At 41.5% G+C, this 17,576-nt stretch overlaps 1 protein-coding gene across 2 annotated transcripts in view; it reads right to left on the bottom strand.

Moving 5' to 3' along the window:
- Window positions 1–1,411: 1,411 nt before the first annotated feature.
- TARS1 (threonyl-tRNA synthetase 1) overlaps window positions 1,412–17,576 on the bottom strand; it is a 28,509-nt gene continuing 12,344 nt past the window's right edge. The window contains exons 1-19 of one of the 2 annotated variants that reach the window (XM_071425582.1): window positions 16,085–16,232; window positions 15,742–15,822; window positions 14,746–14,936; window positions 13,584–13,707; window positions 12,596–12,717; window positions 12,258–12,375; window positions 11,379–11,443; window positions 11,219–11,297; window positions 10,488–10,634; window positions 9,485–9,583; window positions 8,578–8,744; window positions 7,914–8,076; window positions 7,688–7,825; window positions 6,859–6,936; window positions 5,061–5,161; window positions 4,846–4,950; window positions 4,116–4,188; window positions 3,270–3,384; window positions 1,412–2,649 (exon numbers count right to left, since the gene is read on the bottom strand). In XM_071425582.1, the coding sequence (XP_071281683.1) occupies window positions 2,501–2,649; window positions 3,270–3,384; window positions 4,116–4,188; window positions 4,846–4,950; window positions 5,061–5,161; window positions 6,859–6,936; window positions 7,688–7,825; window positions 7,914–8,076; window positions 8,578–8,744; window positions 9,485–9,583; window positions 10,488–10,634; window positions 11,219–11,297; window positions 11,379–11,443; window positions 12,258–12,375; window positions 12,596–12,717; window positions 13,584–13,707; window positions 14,746–14,936; window positions 15,742–15,822; window positions 16,085–16,105 (2,136 nt within the window). In that variant the 5' untranslated portion in view covers window positions 16,106–16,232 and the 3' untranslated portion in view covers window positions 1,412–2,500. Of the gene's footprint in view, window positions 2,650–3,269; window positions 3,385–4,115; window positions 4,189–4,845; window positions 4,951–5,060; window positions 5,162–6,858; window positions 6,937–7,687; window positions 7,826–7,913; window positions 8,077–8,577; window positions 8,745–9,484; window positions 9,584–10,487; window positions 10,635–11,218; window positions 11,298–11,378; window positions 11,444–12,257; window positions 12,376–12,595; window positions 12,718–13,583; window positions 13,708–14,745; window positions 14,937–15,741; window positions 15,823–16,084; window positions 16,233–17,576 lie in introns of those variants that run through there. The other variant, XM_071425583.1, reaches the window with a different exon arrangement.

The following is a 17,576-nucleotide window of genomic DNA, read 5'->3' on the forward strand; positions in this document are numbered from 1 at the left end:
TGTGCACAATTCATCTTTTTTACCACTTACCCAATATTTCAAAGTTTAGCATGCTGTTAATCACTTGCTGAGAATTGGTTGTGGCAAGGATTCTCCCAGCCTCAAGGATTAACCCTGAGCAGAGTCCTTACTCAAGGAGACACGCTGGCACTGCCATAAAGGAGAGCCCATCAGGGCCTCTGCTGTCAACTATCTAAGGAATAAGACAATTGACTCACAGTAATATTTGCATACCAGATGTTTCTTGGGTTGGCACATGCTAAACTAGCCCTCAGCTTCTGAGGAAGATTTATGACTTAACTCCTGGAGTGCTGTCTGTAGCCAGATGCAGCCATCAGGAGCACTGCTGAAGGCTGCTGCTCAGGCAGGGACAGGGCTGCGGGAGCACAGCCTCAGAGCCAGCTTTATTTCTGTGCACAGCCACAGCTGAACTGTGCTGACCTGATCTGGAGGCAGACACCTCAGTCCTGTCAGCACCCCATATGGGCTCTGTGCTGTGCCTAACCCTGCCTTGGGCAGTATTTCTAGAAATATGTGCACACAGTACATACCAGTTGTTCTGCTGGTATTTAAGAGCACAATCTCAGCAAATGAGGTTACGGTAGAGGGACAGCCTCTCCAAAACTGACACCTGCCATGCCATAGAAAGCTGCTTTACAGCTCCAGCTTCTCACTACACAACCTGGGCAGTCTGGTGTGCCCAGGGATCCCCACAAAAGGAAAGGAGAGCTCTCTGCAAATCAACAAATACACCAGTGGAAAGGCAATATGAAGCACAATTTCTAGAGAGAAACAGAGCTAGTGGCTCCTTTACTCTGGCTACTGGTACCTACACCAGGTTTGCTTCACCAGTTGATGAAGTCCTGCTGCCCCAGGGGTAGATGACATCTGCTTCCACTGCAGTGACTGCATGGGCAACAGACACTTCTCAGCAAAGAAGAGCAGGTGCAAAATACAGAAAATAACAACCCTTACAAAAGTAACTCTGAAAGCAGCAAGGCAGGGAAAAATCAATTTCCCCCTCTTCCCCCCACAGCAGTTAGATGGAACCTTTAATCACCATGAATGAGAGTAGGATGAAATAGATTTTGCAGAAAATTGCAGGGGTTAGAGTCTGCTGGGTCTGAATTCACTAAGAGTTCAAATACTGATTAGATGTGACCATCACCCCTGAGTAAAATAGGTGAGAAAATGCAGGATGAAATGCTTCTGCCCAGACAATAATGGAAATAGCAAGACATGGAGGCTTTCAAATGGTGAGCAAGCTCAAACCTGTCCTCAGACTTGTCTCATCTTTGCTTTGGCAGTAGCAATAGCTTTTTTTTCTTTTTAAATGAACTGTTAATCAACCACCTTTTGAAACTGTTCAAGTTAGTTAAGATTATTAAAATTTAAAAAACGCAAAAAAACCTCAGACCAAGATTTTATTTTTTTGTCAGTGACAGACATTTGCTTCTTGTTAGCCAGATGTAGAGGAAAACCCCAAACCAAACCCAGAATCAATAGATGAGAGCCCTCAGCAGTAAGATAGGAAGAACTGCTAATTAAGTGATACCTTGGACTAGAGGCTTGGGAAGGAAGCCTGGATGGGACTGTACCTAATTAAGTGAAAAGCAGCATTTGTCTTAAAGAAATAATCACTACCTTAGTACATTCTTGATTCTGTGTGAGAGATGCCCTTACTGTAACGACAGCTCAGAGATATGAACAGAAACACCCTCTGTTCCTAGTACTACCTGCTGCTTTGGCCCTAATGTGCCCTGCTTTTTCCAGACAGTGTTATCCCCTTTCTACAGCTCTGTGGACTTTACCTGCAGAGCCAGCACATTTCAGAGACTGCCTTTGAAAGGGGCACAGTAGCCTTTGGTTAGCAGCCCTGTGCTCTGTGGCACAGGCCCCGCTGTGGAGTCAGGAATGCCTGACTTCAGGAGCTGAGACACTGCCAAAGGTAACAACCACTATGGAAGCAGGAGGCCTCTGTTCATGTCTCCATTCATGTGACTGGGAGCTCTGCAGAGCCAATATATTCACAGCTGGTAAGAGACCATGAGACAGGATAGCAAGGTATCACCTTCTTTGCTCATGGAGACACTCCAGAAGCTGCTGCTGCAGCACATGGTTACTATGTGGGTTCTTAAGCCTGAGATCTATTGTTAAACTGACATGAAAAATATGTTATCAAAATGTATGTTATTCTTAACAGGGCAGATAGAATGCCAGAGATACCCCTGATTAATGTTTCCCTTGCAGTCACAGAAAGTCATTTCATCTTGCTTCATATGTCACTGGTTAAAAGCCAGGAAACTTTACTTCAACGTTTTCAAAAAACTTGATTTTTTTTATACAAAGAGAGGCATTTTTGACTAAAGAAAGATCCCCATTAAAATGAGCAAGAGGTCCAAATGTGAAATATACTTCAAATCTGGCTCAGAACAAAAACTCTGGTTAACTAAATTAGGAAAACTACAAATTCTTTATATGCCAGGTAGAGCAGATGGTGTTAAAATTCTTCTTCAGCTTGTCTGGAACGAGAGGATTTCAGCTGCAGCAGCCTCTCCACAGTGTCTGCAATGGTTCTTTCCCCATGCACCTTGTTGTCACGGGTGCGGATGTTCACTGTTCCACTTGCCTTCTCCTTTTCACCAACAACTACAAACAACCAAGAGGCAAAGCAATTAAGTGATTCTTCACCATTCTTTCAGTTACTTGGAGGGTAGAGTTTCTCTGTCAAAGGCTCCTTCTACTCTTAATGGATCCCAGATGGTTTTAAGGCCAATGCTAGACCCCCAATTCACACAACAGGACTACCATGCTGCTTCAAATCATGTACTTCAGCATGAGTTTCTAATTTTTCCTGCATCACTCTCTCTGAAAGAGGCTTCTCTTATGCATGCATGCCTAGTTCAGAAGTGTACCACGGCTGAATGCAATGGAAACATACTTCTTTTGCTGAAGTAGAAGCAAGAGCATAAATTATTGGGAGGATGGAAAAATACATAAAGTCTGATTGATGAAGGACAAGAGACTTCCCATCTATCCCCATACTGCTGACCAGAAGACAGCAAAAAGTATCAATAATGCCTTGGGTCACAGTGATCTCCCTTCAGGGACAGCTCTCCAAACAAGGAATGCCAATGATGTCAGCAGGAGAGGTTCTCTGCAGGGGAAACTCTCAGGAACAAACTGACCTAGAACACTGATTACAACTCACAAAATGATCAAACCCTGTAACAAAACGGTCAGCCAGTACAAGGCAACTAATACATTACCCAGAATAAAGTTATACTGCGCAAGCTGAGCGTTTCTGATCTTCTTGTTCAGTGTGCACCCAGGGTCTACATCAACATCTGCCATAAATCCAGCATCATGGAAGTGCTGCCTGACCTAAGGAAAAAATATCAGAACTGTCACTACTGGATATTCATGACCATGAACTACTCATGACTTGTAGATTTAAACCATTTCAGATTATCTGAACCCTGAAACAAAAGCACTGTCATGGGTTCAGGCTTCTGAGATGAGTCCACTTCAAGAAATTAAAACACATCAGCTATCATGCAACTATACACACAATAAATAAGTAAGCAGTGATGTGAACATCTAATGTTTGGGCTGAGTAGTGATTTGAGTTTGATACTGTAAAAGGCAACAGGATGATGTAGCTTACTGATTAGAAGAGATTTTTTAAAAAAAATTTTGCAAACTATTTTATTTGTATATAATGTGCTTGAAAGAACTACAGGCAGAGGTGTGCTGGATGCTAAGTCTGCAAAGACATCATCTTTCTTACTGCTCTGCAAGAGGCACATGGCCATGGGGCACTAGAACCTGAAGGGTAAGACAGATCTGAGCAAGAGAAAAACTAAGTTTTCCAAAAATAAAAGTCTCACAAAGATCAACATTTATTATTCACATTTCCAAAATCTAACTCAGGTTATCTTTAAGAGATCTACAACTTCAGCAGCTAATTGTTACTGTGACACAAAAAATGACTCAATGTAATATGCAAAGACTTGGAATACGTCTCTGAAATAAATACTATTAATCATTAAGAACTAAGGATTTCACATCAATACAATATACTGAAATCAAAGCCCTGAAACCATATACATCACCTTTTGAGCATACTCATCACATGCTGGTCCCACTGGTACCACCATTACTTGCTGTGGGGACAGCCAGAGTGGCCTTCAATAAACAAACAAAACAAGTTTAGATAGCTCTCATTGTTTTTTACAGTACAAAAAATACTATTTACAAAGAGGAATAAAATCTACACAAGAGACTCTTAAAGCCAGCTGCACAGATTAGGTTCAGAGGTGATGAGAGCCCTATATTCATTACAATTATTTCCCCAAAAGAACTGAGTGTCTAAAAGGATTGCAGCGTGGGCACGAGCACTTGCTGACTGGATGACTGCTGTTGTGTTTTATGACAGATAACAAAGCCTAACAGATTGAGCTCATTACTAACTAAGCAGAGGAAAACCTTTGAGTCTTGTCAGAATCAGAGGGGACACTCCCACTGGGTATTAACACAGGTAAAGCAGATCACCTACATAAATGACTCTTTACAAGATGGTCCTGTTGCACAAGCAGCTGGAATGCATATGCTGTGGGCAGACTAGCTCTATGCTGCACCTGCACTGGCAGTGTCAGGTAGAATCTACCATATTGAATAATTTCACATCTAAGGAAGGTGGTTCAGAAGAAATTGCCCTGTGGTATTCCTAGGCATGCTGCCTTAGCAAGCAAGTGCAACAAACAGACCCTCTTGACTCTCCAGTACTTGGGGCTAATTTCTCTCCTACGTGAAGAGTTTGCTCGAGCTGGTAAGCAATCTTACCATTTGCCTCCATAGTTCTCAGTTAGAATGGCAATCATTCTCTCCACAGATCCCAAGATAGCCCGGTGAATGATAACTGGTCTTGTCTTGTCATTGCCATCATGGCTGTAAAGAAATGCTTTTGTAAGGCTTTTTGTCTTGATGCAACCTTATCCCTGTAAGTGTCACTGAAGTTAGATTACACAGAAACTAAAGCCACCAGCCTTTGTGCTTACCTGACAAAGGTGAGGTTAAATCTGACTGGCAACTGGAAGTCGAGCTGAATTGTAGCACATTGGTGGTAGCGGCCAATGGCATCCTTAATCTGAATGTCAATCTGAAGAACAAAAAGACATAAATTTTACAGTTAAGAGACAAGCATTCCCCTCTGAAAGCAAATTCATTGTTTTGAGATGGAAAGTTTCACTCAATGCAGAGAAATTCTATGCAGTTTAAACAGCATCCATTTTTGCAGGTTCTGATGCAAAAAATGTTAGAGCTAAAACAGGGTGAGTAACTAGAGAGATAATCTATCAGGTGGGAACTACATTTAATGTCTCAGGTATTTTGTGAGTCTGAAAGCCTGGAACTTTCATGGGCCTTTTCACTCAGTGAGTACAGCAGAACATAAATGCAGAACTGAACATGTCTCCCCACAAATGAGACTTCTTCAGCCTCAAAGTGGCAAATTTGCACTTCTTTATTATACAGTATTTGCAGCTTGTGTTACAAATTCAGGGCATGAACAAGAGACAAGAATCTGTTAAATAGTCCACTTACGAGCAGGGGCTCCTATCAATCAGTGACACTTGTTCTGACCTAGGAGTCAAGCCTGTTCTTTCTTTTGTATCTAACAGTTAAATTCTGAGTACACTTATGATACAACTTAGACAGAGAAGACTTACAGAAAAGAGTAAATTTATAGTGTCCTGACATTATTTATTTATTACATTGCTCACTTACTCATCATTTTACCAGTATATATCAGGCTATATATTAAGGCAGTATGCCTTATTTTAATTTATGTAATAAACAAACAGATCAGTATTTTAACAACTCAAGATCTAAATGTCCTTCAATTTCGCATCTAGTATTCAATTTATCAGAATTCAGCTAGTCATCAAAGAGCTTCTAATCAAAATACCTTATTTACAACCTAATTTAATTTCAAATCCAGACTGTATGAAGAGCAAGCGTAAGATTTATTAATGTTAACAGAAGTTCCTGTGTATTTGTCTTCCTTCAATCAAATACAGAAATTAATAAATATGAGCTGCTGTAACACATTTTACCTAAAAAATGACACAAACCAGAAGTGATTCAACTGGCATACAAATACAGAAATCAGAACCAGCTTACTAGATGAGTACACAAATATAAATGTAGTGAAGGCATATTAGGGAAAGATTTAAAAGTCATTTCATAATACTCTGTGTCCTTAGGAGCAAGGATAACAACGAAGTTTCTAAAAAGCCCTATTTAATCTGTCTAAACTGAGGAGACTGTTCTTAAGAAACTCAACAAACTCACATGATCACTGCATGAGAATTTTTAAACTAACAAAAACCACCAGTAACTCAATGCAACTTCAAAACTGTGCAGTTAAAGGAATAAAAATTTGTTTAACCAGAAAGTTTACTTTTGATTTTCTCCTGACTCAGAATTCACTCACTGCTGAAAGGATTATTTGCAATGCAGAAGTTGCTCTGCTAAAACAGGTCATACAGTGCCACCTTGTGTTTATGCCATCCACCTGTCAGCTGTTTAAGCACCAGATAAATAGTTTATTCATGTTTAATTAACTAAATGGGTGTTAAAGCAGTTAAAACTATGTGAAAACCAGAATAATAGAAGATTATTTCTCTCTCAAGTATGTTAGAGTTTATGTATCTGGAAAAACAGCGAATTTCAGTCAGACAGCATCTTAAAATGGGCTAACATAAATAAAATCTGCCCTCTTCCTCATCCCAGCCTTTTGCCTTACCCAAACAGAATTAAAAACCAAATCCAGGGAGGGGTTAGCAACACACTAACCTTAGGTCCATAGAAAGCTCCATCACCAGGGTTTAACTCCCATTTGTCACCAAAGGCATTGAGGCTGTTTTCAAGTTGCTGGAGATAAAGGACACACACACTCAGTGTTTCTTTACACATTACAGTTTCAGGTCAGCCTGCTACTACAAATAGGTGACCCTACCAAATTCTCACTACTTCTCAGTAACTGCCAAAACACATTTATTTTTTGAAAAAGCTAAGTTTTGGAAGAGCGCCAGCAAAAAAAAAAAACCAAAAAAACAAAAAAACAAACAAACAAAAAAAAACAAAAAAAAACCCCAAAAAAACAAAAAACCAAAAAAACCAAAGTCTGAATGTCTGAATTTAAACACACAAAATTAATGTACTCATATTGGAAGAGGCCAAACAAGCATTAGCTAAGATATAAGAACTTTTTATACTAAATTAAAAGTCTGTAGGTAATGTTGAGATGAAATCTGCCCTGGTACACCAAATGTCTATTCTTGCCCTATCTTCTCCCCAGTACTTCAGGGCCAACCCCATCCCTTTCAGACTAACTTTTGGGAGATGGCTCTAAGTTTTATTACAGGGGCTGCCAGAACTGATTCTCTTCCTCCTTTTTTAATTATCAAAAAAAGACAAGGAGAAAGAGTTCATTTGATGCTTACATGGAGACTGTCTCTGTAATGAGAGCAAAATATTTACAGCAGGCAGACTGAACTGAAGGCAATTATCAAAGTTATTTTGCTCATGCCCAGCCCAGCTTCACTCTACCTCCCAGAAGGCAGTATGGTCTTACAGAAGATGCAGCTTTACATCACAGAAAAAAATAAGACTACTGTTTTACCTTTTCAGCTTGATTCCACACTTCAATATCTCCCAGGTACTTTTCAGGACGGGTGGAGAGATTCAGTTTAAACGAAAATCCAAAGACATCATACACGGTACGCAAGAACTCCAGACAGCTCTTTATCTCGTCTTCAATCTTAATGATAACAGAAATCATGTCTCAGGTACGGAAATTTCAGTTTACCTGATTTTACTACCCAGTTTCACTTAGCAATAGCCCGCACCTGCTCCATAGCACAGAAGATGTGAGCATCGTCCTGCTGGAACCGGCGTACTCGGGTGAGTCCTGTGAGAGCTCCCGACAGCTCGTTGCGATGCAGGACACCAAAATCCGCCAACCGCAACGGCAGCTCACGCCATGACCTCGGGCGATGGTCAAACATAAGGCTGAAGGAAAAGTTTATTACTTGAAGTTCATTCAGAACCAAAATTCTGCAAAGAACAGTCAGGGAGAAGCAGCCAGTGATGAAGCACATGCCTGTAAGGCCATTGGTGTAATCTGGACAGAGACATCAGTCTTATCTAGATTTGTCAGGGAAACAATCTCCTTCAACAGCTGGTAGGCCTTCCCCTCTTCACAGAAAGGAGATAAAACAGCTCCTAAAACTGAGCTTTAAAAGCTGAATGCCTGAACTGCCACAAAACTGACAATGCCCCAGTAATGATGGGGTCACTCTAATGATGGTAAGATGACAAGACATTTCTCAGTGTCTCAAGTGAAGAGAGCGTGTACAAAGCAAGACATATAATTACATCATTCCTGACAGAATGGGTAACTGAAGGTAGCCATCCTTATCATTACACAGGCAAAGGAAGCACAGTGGGTTTCACTTGGGTTTTTTTCCAATCAGCACAATCTCTGATAAACTGAATTTGCTATGTACTTACCAGTGTCCTGGACAGTTCATAGGCTTCAGAGCAAAGATTTCTTTCTCCACTTCAAAGGAAAACATATTGTCACTGTAATGCTGCCAGTGCCCTGAAGTCATCCACAGTTTGCTGTTGAAAACATTTGGAGTGACAACCTCCTGGAATCCACGTTTTCGATACTCACTCTAAAATAGGAACAGTATATAAAAAAATAATAAAGAAAACAAAGGTAAGTACAGGCTTCAATCTCCAGCCAAAAAAAATATAAAAGTGATGCCATATGAAAATCCCATGACTTAGGAAGGGAAGGGGGGAAGAAACAATCAACTTGAAGCTGGACGTGCCAGGATACATCCCTTCCACCACCCTTCCCCCAAACAATTTCTCTAGTAGAAAGTAAGCAAGAAGAACAAGTTTCCTCCCTGCAAGCAATGCAGCAGTCTCTAATTACTCCATGACCCTAGATATATTTAATTGCAGCCCAAATATACAGTAATAACACAGACTTCAAATCTTAGAGCAGGAAGATCGGAATTCTTTTCGTACATATATTTTCAAAACAAGTAAGTCTTCAAGGTCAAATTAAGTATGTTTATTAAAACAAATCAATATGCATTAATGGAAGAGCAGCAGTGTGAGCTTAGCTCAGTAGAGCTAATAGTAGTTAGATGTCAAAGAATTCCTATGACAAAGAACCTTTACCACAGCTTTAACTGCAGGTAAAAAGTACTGATAAAACATAACTTCCCAGAGATTGTGACACAACCAATTCAAAGAAACAAGGTTACTTTAGTTCCATGGCTTACACAATTAAAAGATAACTTGAAATAAAGGGCTATTGATACTGTTAAACATAGCATGCTGCTATGTATTTTTTTTAAATCATGCAATTTCTCCTACAAGATTTCCAAAAGATGTTACTTACCCGTATAAATTCAATTAATGTGTTATAAATGTAAGCTCCTTTTGGCAAGAAAAAACAGCTACCAGGGCTGAGCTCATGGAAGAAAAACAGTTCTTGGTCCTGCAGGAAAATAATACTTTAAGAACTTAGTATTTGCACCCTACCTTTTTCACTTAACATTCACACATGGATTGCTACTGACTGGTCATCACTAACAGAGTTTCAAAAAGAAAAACACGGGGAAAAAAGCAATATCCAATAGACCAGATGCATTTTCACTAGTATTCTTATGTCTGTCAGCAGTTATAAGGGAAGGAAATTTTTCAGTTTCCTGTTTCACTCATTACTGATGTGCCAAAACTTTACACTTAACTCCCAACTGTGCCCTCACAGTTCCCCCTGCATGTTTACTTGTCAATGTTTAATTCTGCTTCTGCAGCTCTCTAATTATCTGCACACAAACTGAAGGTGTGAACTACAGCTGGTTAATGTTACAAACTGTGCACACACCTGAGATCTGCATATGAGGAGCTCTTCAGAATTTTGTCAAAAAGTACTAGCAACAGACATTTTAACCCTGTTCAGAACTATCAGTTAACTGACAGGGGTTTCCATCTCAAAAAAGAAACTCAAGAACCAGCTAACCAAAAAACACAGCTCTATACTGCCAATTCTGAAATCATGCAGAAGGAAAGAACTGCGTGAACAGGCTGCAGCAAACTGTGTAGGAATGAGCAGTGCCTGAGGACTGGAGCATTCATGGGTTGCAGACTGAAGTCTTTATATTCTGTTCTGATCAATGTGTGCAATAAGGATGTCATTGTGTTGAAAGAATAAAGAAGTTATTTATTTTAGGACTTTGATGCTCCTGAGAAAAGCAGATGACTTCATAACCCAACTGAAAATAAAACTGTGTCACACCTTGGCTGTGGCAGCAAGTATAGGCTATCTTCAAGATGCTTTCAATTAAGGGCATATATCCACACAGTGCTTTTGGAATACATTACTAGTAAAGCTGTCTCACCCGCCCAATTTTTCTGTGATCTCTGCTTTTAGCCTCCTCCTGGAATTTCTCCCACTCCTTCAGCATTTTTGTATCTGGGAATGAAATTCCGTAGATCCTCTGGAGGGATTCCATATCAGCCTTGCCTTCCCAATAGGTAGAAGAATTCTGAACAAAAAAAGAAATTAAACATTGAAGAAAGGGAGAAGCCTCCACATTTTACTACTTCTGCCTGCTATGAAAAGGCATACAATTATTAATAAATGATTACTGTGGAACAACTAATAAGGAGAGTTTTAATGTGAAATTCAGAGCACTGATCAGAAACATCCTTAAAGGTAAATACAGTAAGTAAAAATGGTTTCAGGCTCTTGTCTTTTTCAAAAGCCCATCTGCTTTGTAGCTATCCTATTCCAACTGTTTATTCACAAATAGGTATAATCATCAGCTAAGCAGAAACTATAAATTCTAATTGACACAGTTCAGCCAAACTTTAAACCAAACTTACCCTCCTGTACTGGAAGTGCAAGCCCTGGACATCTAATTGGGCTTCACACCATGTGAATATCATTCTAGCATACAACCCTTTCACAATCTGTAACACCAAGTTTTTGGCCAGGTTACACAGTAACCTGGAATTCCTTAGCCAGGAATGTACAGTTTCACAGTACGTTCCTGGCTAAGCCTAAAGGCAGCAATGCATCTGAAGTGCTGCAGTGAAAACATTTGTAGAGGACAGTTCCAGCGCTTACCTTATGAATTTTTATGGTCTTTATCTTGCCAGTATGTCTGACATGAGGCCCTCTGCATAAATCTATCAGGGGACCACACCTAAGAAAAGGAAAGCATTTATTTGGTATATTTAATCCTAGAGCCATAAACCCAGTACTATTACAATCCATGCATAATTACCTGTATACTGTAGTAGTTGGGGTATTGACCTTCTCGTTCAGGATGCGACACTTGAATTTATTATACTGAGAAGAAAAGCAGCACACATACTTGTTAATTCCTTGTTTCAAAAAGAGAAGTGGACAACAGTTTAAATTATTTGCAAACCTGATGCTGTGTTTCATCAGGCCTGTAAAAGAGACAGACAGGAGTACAGACAGTAGTGGAACAAGGTGCCCAGAGAGCAGGGTGTGCAAATCAGTCCTTGGAGTTTTGAAGGCCCAACTGGACAAGCCCAGGAAACCTGGCCTCAGTGTCCCTATGTCTGATCCCATGTCCTGTGCATGAGACTGCACTGGACATCTATGGAATTACCTTCCAACCTAAGTGATGCTATGATTCTCCTGATGCCCTAACAGTGAAAACTCATTAACGTCTACCTCAGGAATGCCGAAAAATTATTTCCAGCTAGATACGAGAGAGAAAGGATCAGGTTTTAGAGTTGCCTGCACTCTTTTAGAAGTCCTTATTCTAAAAATGTTTTATAAAGCTTTCTGAACGCAGCAGCAACATATGCAGTGACAGTATCACCACAGACAAGGTAACACAACTAACTGCATACATGATGTGTCACAAATTTACATTTCTGGGAAGTAAATAAAGAATGTGGCTTCACAGAATTTAGTTAGATCACCTTGGGGAAGTTTTAGAAAATCAGAACGCCTACTTCCAAGAACCTAAAATTACTTTTTCTTTTTTTTTTGTTAAGTATCAAAAATGAGTTTCTAAGAACATATCACCTTTAAAAATTTGATATACTTTCTTTTACCACTAGTAACACATGCTCTGAAATTACAAATACTTGCAAAAGGCTAGAGATAACCTTCTGCAACAGCCCACCTTAAACATTTCAAGCAGTGTTTCCTTCTTAACTTCCAGTCTTTCAAAGGCTTGTTTTTCCTTCATTATCTTCTTGCATAATGTTTCCAAAGCAGAGAAATCATTACTTGATACACCCCTAAAATAAACACACCCAGAGAAGTGAGTAATTTTTGCTTTCATTTGCAATTTGTCATCCTGGTGCAACGCACCAACCTGTGGTTGGGATATCCTGCAAAAAATCCTAAGCCATCTGCAGCAGTACATATGACTTTGTTCTAGGAACAAGCACACAGCAGAAATTTTGCTGTGACTGCCACCCACCCCAGCTCCTAAATAAAGAAAAATACAAAACCTACCCTTCCTCAAGAAACATGTCGTAATAAAATCCATTTTCTATTGGTGGGCCGTAGCACAAACAACCACCATAGATTCGCTCCATAGCTTCGCCCATTATGTGAGCACTTGAGTGCCAGTAGACCTAACAGAAGTAAAAAAAGAAGGGATCAGTCTTGAATACACACGATGCATTTCCAGTTGTTTCATTTAAAACCTTTTCTGAAATGCTTGCTTTCAAGGATATTTGAGGCACATCCCAAATTAGAGCAGTGTGCAGAACAGAAGTGACCTGCCAGCACCACTCACATCCTCAGCATCAATGTTTACAAAAAGCAGCATTTCCACTGGAAAACTGAGGAAATGGAAAACTTACATTCTGGTAGCAAACAATTCTTATTTTCAACTGTTGCAAACATGATTTCATTATTGTCAAGAAGTCAAGATACTAATTCAGAAACCTTTTTTTTCTATGAACTTTAATCAATCAGATCTGCATATTGACCAAAAGATGTGCTTTCAACTGTGATGAGTTTGACTGACAGTTTCTTGTACCAACTGATTTTTTTTTCTAAAGAACCTAATCACAAATTTACTGGCTGGGCACATTTATCTGATTGAATAGCCAAAATAAAAAAGTAGATACTTTTGCATACACAAAGACAAAGAACAGTCTACTCAATACTTTTATGATTCTACACAGAAAGTACTGTACTCAGTTTTGTTCCCAAAATCAGTGCTGAAGATGTCAGTTTAAAAGACCTACTTTACATTAACATGAAGGCTGAAAATACAAATTTTTAGCAAGAACTACAGCAACTGCAAGCAGACTTGGCTACCAGTACACAGCAGAATGTACATTACCTGTAGTACCACAACTCTGCTAGTAAGGAGCTAAACGACAAACCTGTTCTCTTCATCTTCTGAACACAGCACATATTTAAATAACTGCAAGAGGCTGAGTTAAATGTAAACCTGAAACAAAAAAATGTTTTGGTAAAAGATACTCACTGCTTGAGCCTCTTCATCTTCAAATTTCAGCAGCTCCAAGGAACAATCCTCCTCCAAAGGACGGTCTAGATCCCAAACCACCTTGTTCACTTTGGCAATAACTGTGTTGTCAGCTAATCCCTGACTACAGAACAAACACAGAAGCACAATTATAAGAAAGTACATTGTACTTTGAAATCAGCAAGCAGAAGTTCCCCAAATTTGCCCTCCAGTGTGAAAGAGACTTTATAGTGCTCAGAGTGGATATAATGCCATAAATAAATTTTAAATTAATAACCAGTTTAGCCAGTCTTGAACATTCATGAAAAATCCTACTTATATTTTAGGGATATGGGAAGAAAACCCTGCTATATACTTAACCTTCATACATATTTTGCTTAGAGGCAGCTTCCTCCAAGTACAAACCTGACTTCACAATCCTATTGCAATGTAAGAGCAAACTACTCTTTTAAAAGCTATCAAATACAATTTTTGACATAGTAGCTTTACTGTTTGTATCCATTAGGCAAAATACTCTTTTCACGATCCCAAATCACAGAAGCAAAGGAGGTTCCAATAACATGGCATCTTATTATGGACAGGGGAAAAAAAATTAAAAAAGAGGCATTTCACCTTTAGGAATCACCCAATCTTTGCAATGTTAACTGTCAGGGTGTTCACTGTGTATGATTCAAAAATACTCCACAGCAGTTATGAGTAACCTGGAGATGTGCAACGCTCTTTTTAATAGATATCTCCCATGCAAATTATAATGAAGAATACTCATACTGTTAAATTTCTCTGTAATCAATTGAAACATCACCCAGCAGTCATCTTCCTTAGATCAATGCACACTGGTTTGCAGTGCTAACATTCCATTTGGTAATTTAATAGCAAATCAGTTCTTAATGCAACAGCAGTACTTGGATGGAAAAATACACTATTAAAATGTGTCTAAAATACCTCAGTTTTATTCTTATTTAATGTAAGAAACTTCATCTTTATGAGGCAAAAGAAAACTGCACTCCAAAACTAAAACCCTGCTAGTTACCTTCAGTTCATTGCATACAAGATGCTTCGAGAAGACTTGAGATAAATTACAAAGAAAATAATTATACATTACCCATCCCCTTAAACTCAGTGTCTGAAAATGACGGTGTAGCTTCACAGAACAGAAACATACCTAATTCCACATGCAATTTGATAAGGAGTAGTCTTCCAAGATTCAGCATCAACCTGCTTGCCATCAGGTAACGTAACTTTAATGGGTTTACTGTCATTTGCAGCTCTTTCTGCAAGGAGTGCATCGTGTTCAGCCTTAAGTTTATTGTACATCTCCAAACGCTCATTGATAAAGGCAGGCCAGGGATTTAGCTGTATATAATAAAGACAAAGGAAAATTATTAATCTGATTATTAATCTGATAGTGCATCATGTCAACAATGGCAACACAATAGCTATTCATAGGCAACTATGTGGTGATAGCTGTGTGCTACATGTAACAAGTAATCACCATTATTTCAGATTATATAGTATTAATTATGTCATAATACCACATGGCTTCAGCTTAATGAAATCTGTACCACTGTACACCTGTTCAATAAACCACATATGTTACCAAACAACTACACCATCTAATAAACTACACAAGGACAAAAGTCAACCAGAAAAAAAAATGTAAGTGCAACGTAAAGCAAGACTTTCTTATTAGGTGAAAAAGCTGAGGGAGCGCTCTAGCCTGAGCCACCCAGACAGGAACTGGCTCCAGTTTAAACACGTGTCCTGACGTCAGGACCATCCGCCCGGGCACAGCCATGCACTTGGCTCACGCCGCTGCTGACTGGCAGCGTGGGCTCACAGCGATCTGTGTTTACCCACCACGAAGACCAGAGCACCTTAAGCAGGCTTTCTCCACCTCGGCGATGTGCTGCCTGCTTCCCGCTGCAAAGAGGCACAGGGAAAAGCATAACCTAACCCAGCTATGGGAATCTGAGCTCTTCTCCTATTACACCAATGCAACTTAATGTAAAAAGCCAACAACGGCACTGCAAGGCACACTGTCGGAGGTGTAACTGTATCGCCTGATAAAACACCCCAGAAGGACAAACTGTAGCAATGTCAGGAGCGCAGCAAGGAGGACTCCGCATCCTCCCACCCCCGCGGCCCAGGGGCTGCTCACCTCCGACCGCCCTCCATCGCCAGCCCCTTCCTTCATCTTCTTCTTCCCGCAGTCTGCCTTCTTCTCTTCCCCAGCATCCACCTGCGGAGGGCGAAAATCGTTTAGTCATGCCCCGGCAGTCCCTCACACCTAAGGCGCTCTAAGCCCCCCCTGCCCCGCACACCGCGGAAAAGACCCGACCTCCTCGTCCTGCAAAGCCCGCGTGCCCCCAGCTCCCTGCTCCTTTTCCTTGGGGCACACCCCACCGCCCCCCGGAGCTGGGGAAAGGCTGGGGAAGAGGCCCAGCTCCCCCGCCGGCCTCCTGCCGCCTGCCCGCGCTGCCGAGCTGCGGAGCAGAGCCCACCTGGCTGTCAGCGCCCGCCATGGCCGCGGAGCCGCCCGGGAAGGGGCGGGCGCGGCCCGGCGCAGGCGCCGCTCGGCCCGCGGCTGATGCAACCGGGGGCGGCCGCGCCGGCCCGGCCCCAGCGGGAGCGGGGCGAGGGAGCCGAGCGGGGCGGTGGGGCTGTCCGGGGCCGCCCTGGGGTGGTGCGAGTGAAGGCGGCCCGTCACGAGGTGCGGCGGCTGGACACAGCCCATGAGGGCGGCGAGCGCGGCCCGGCGCTCGCACAACCGCGCTCCGCTCGCTGTCGCGGGAAGAATCAGAGAATTGATTCATTGGAATAGATCCCCGAGATGAGCGAGTCCGACCTGTCACCGAACGCCACGTTGTCAAGTAGACCACGGCGCTAAGTGCCATGTCCAGTCTTTGCTTGAACACCTCCAGGGACGGTGACTCCGCCACCCCCTGGGCAGCTTGTTCCAGTGTCGAATCACCCTTTCTGTGGAGAAATTCCTCCTAATGTCCAGCCTAAACCTTCCATGGCGTAGCTGAAGTTGATCCTCTTGTTCTATCAGTTGTTGCCTGGAAGAAGAGGTGGATTCCCGCCTGGCTACACTCCCCTGTCAGGTAGTTGTAGGGAGCGATCAGGTCTCCCCGAGCCTCCTTTTCTCCAAACACCCCCAGCTCCCTCAGCTGCTCCTCATCACACTTGTGCTCCAGACTCTTCCCCAGCTCCATGACCTTTCTCTGGACTCACTGCAGAACCCCGGGATACCTCGCTACCATTCTCCCTGACACAGATGTTCGATTAAGGATGGATGATTGGGAGTACTTTTTAAAATAAAATAAAAATCGGGTTCACCACTGTCTGATTTCATAGGAGAGGGGGAAAAAAATATGCAGAAGAGATTCTGAGATGGCTGTGTCAGACTTGAACCGCAAGATCACCTGCAGCTGTCCCAAGGAAAGCCGGTGGCTTCCCAGCTCAGTGGCTCGGAAGCTACAGACACCTCTGAGAAAAAGATGTGATATTCAGGCTTGACTTTTACTCTGCAACCATCTTTCCCTCCTCTCCTGCTGCTTTTCCTCTAATAATGATATTTTCATTTAGGAAAGTTACTGTCTTGCAGCACAATCTCATGATGGCTGTGGACTCCCAGAGTGGCCAGTCCCAAGGCCTTACGTGTGTTTGGTAACCTTAGGCATACTGGTATACCAGTGAACTCATCCAGTTTAAGCAAGATGTTCATCGCCAGATTTCATTTTTTCAGGAAATCCTGGCACAACATCCTTACTTTGAAGAGAGTAAATCACAGGTCAGGTGTTACCTTGGACTTCTGCTGCCTGCAGAGGACCCAAAACTACCATTCTGCCTCCTGAAATAGCTGCCTTCTCTTCATCTGCTGCAGTGATTGAGGAGTTTAGAGTGTCTAAAGTGTTCCCAGATGGATATCAGGGCACTTTATCCTCCATGGACTTAAGTGCTATGAGCCAAAGGTTCAGGGAAAAAAAGGAT

Source organism: Agelaius tricolor, unplaced genomic scaffold (genome assembly GCF_023055355.1).
Source record: "Agelaius tricolor isolate 1412-34295 unplaced genomic scaffold, bAgeTri1.0.p SCAF_4, whole genome shotgun sequence".
NCBI classification, from domain to species: domain Eukaryota; kingdom Metazoa; phylum Chordata; class Aves; order Passeriformes; family Icteridae; genus Agelaius; species Agelaius tricolor.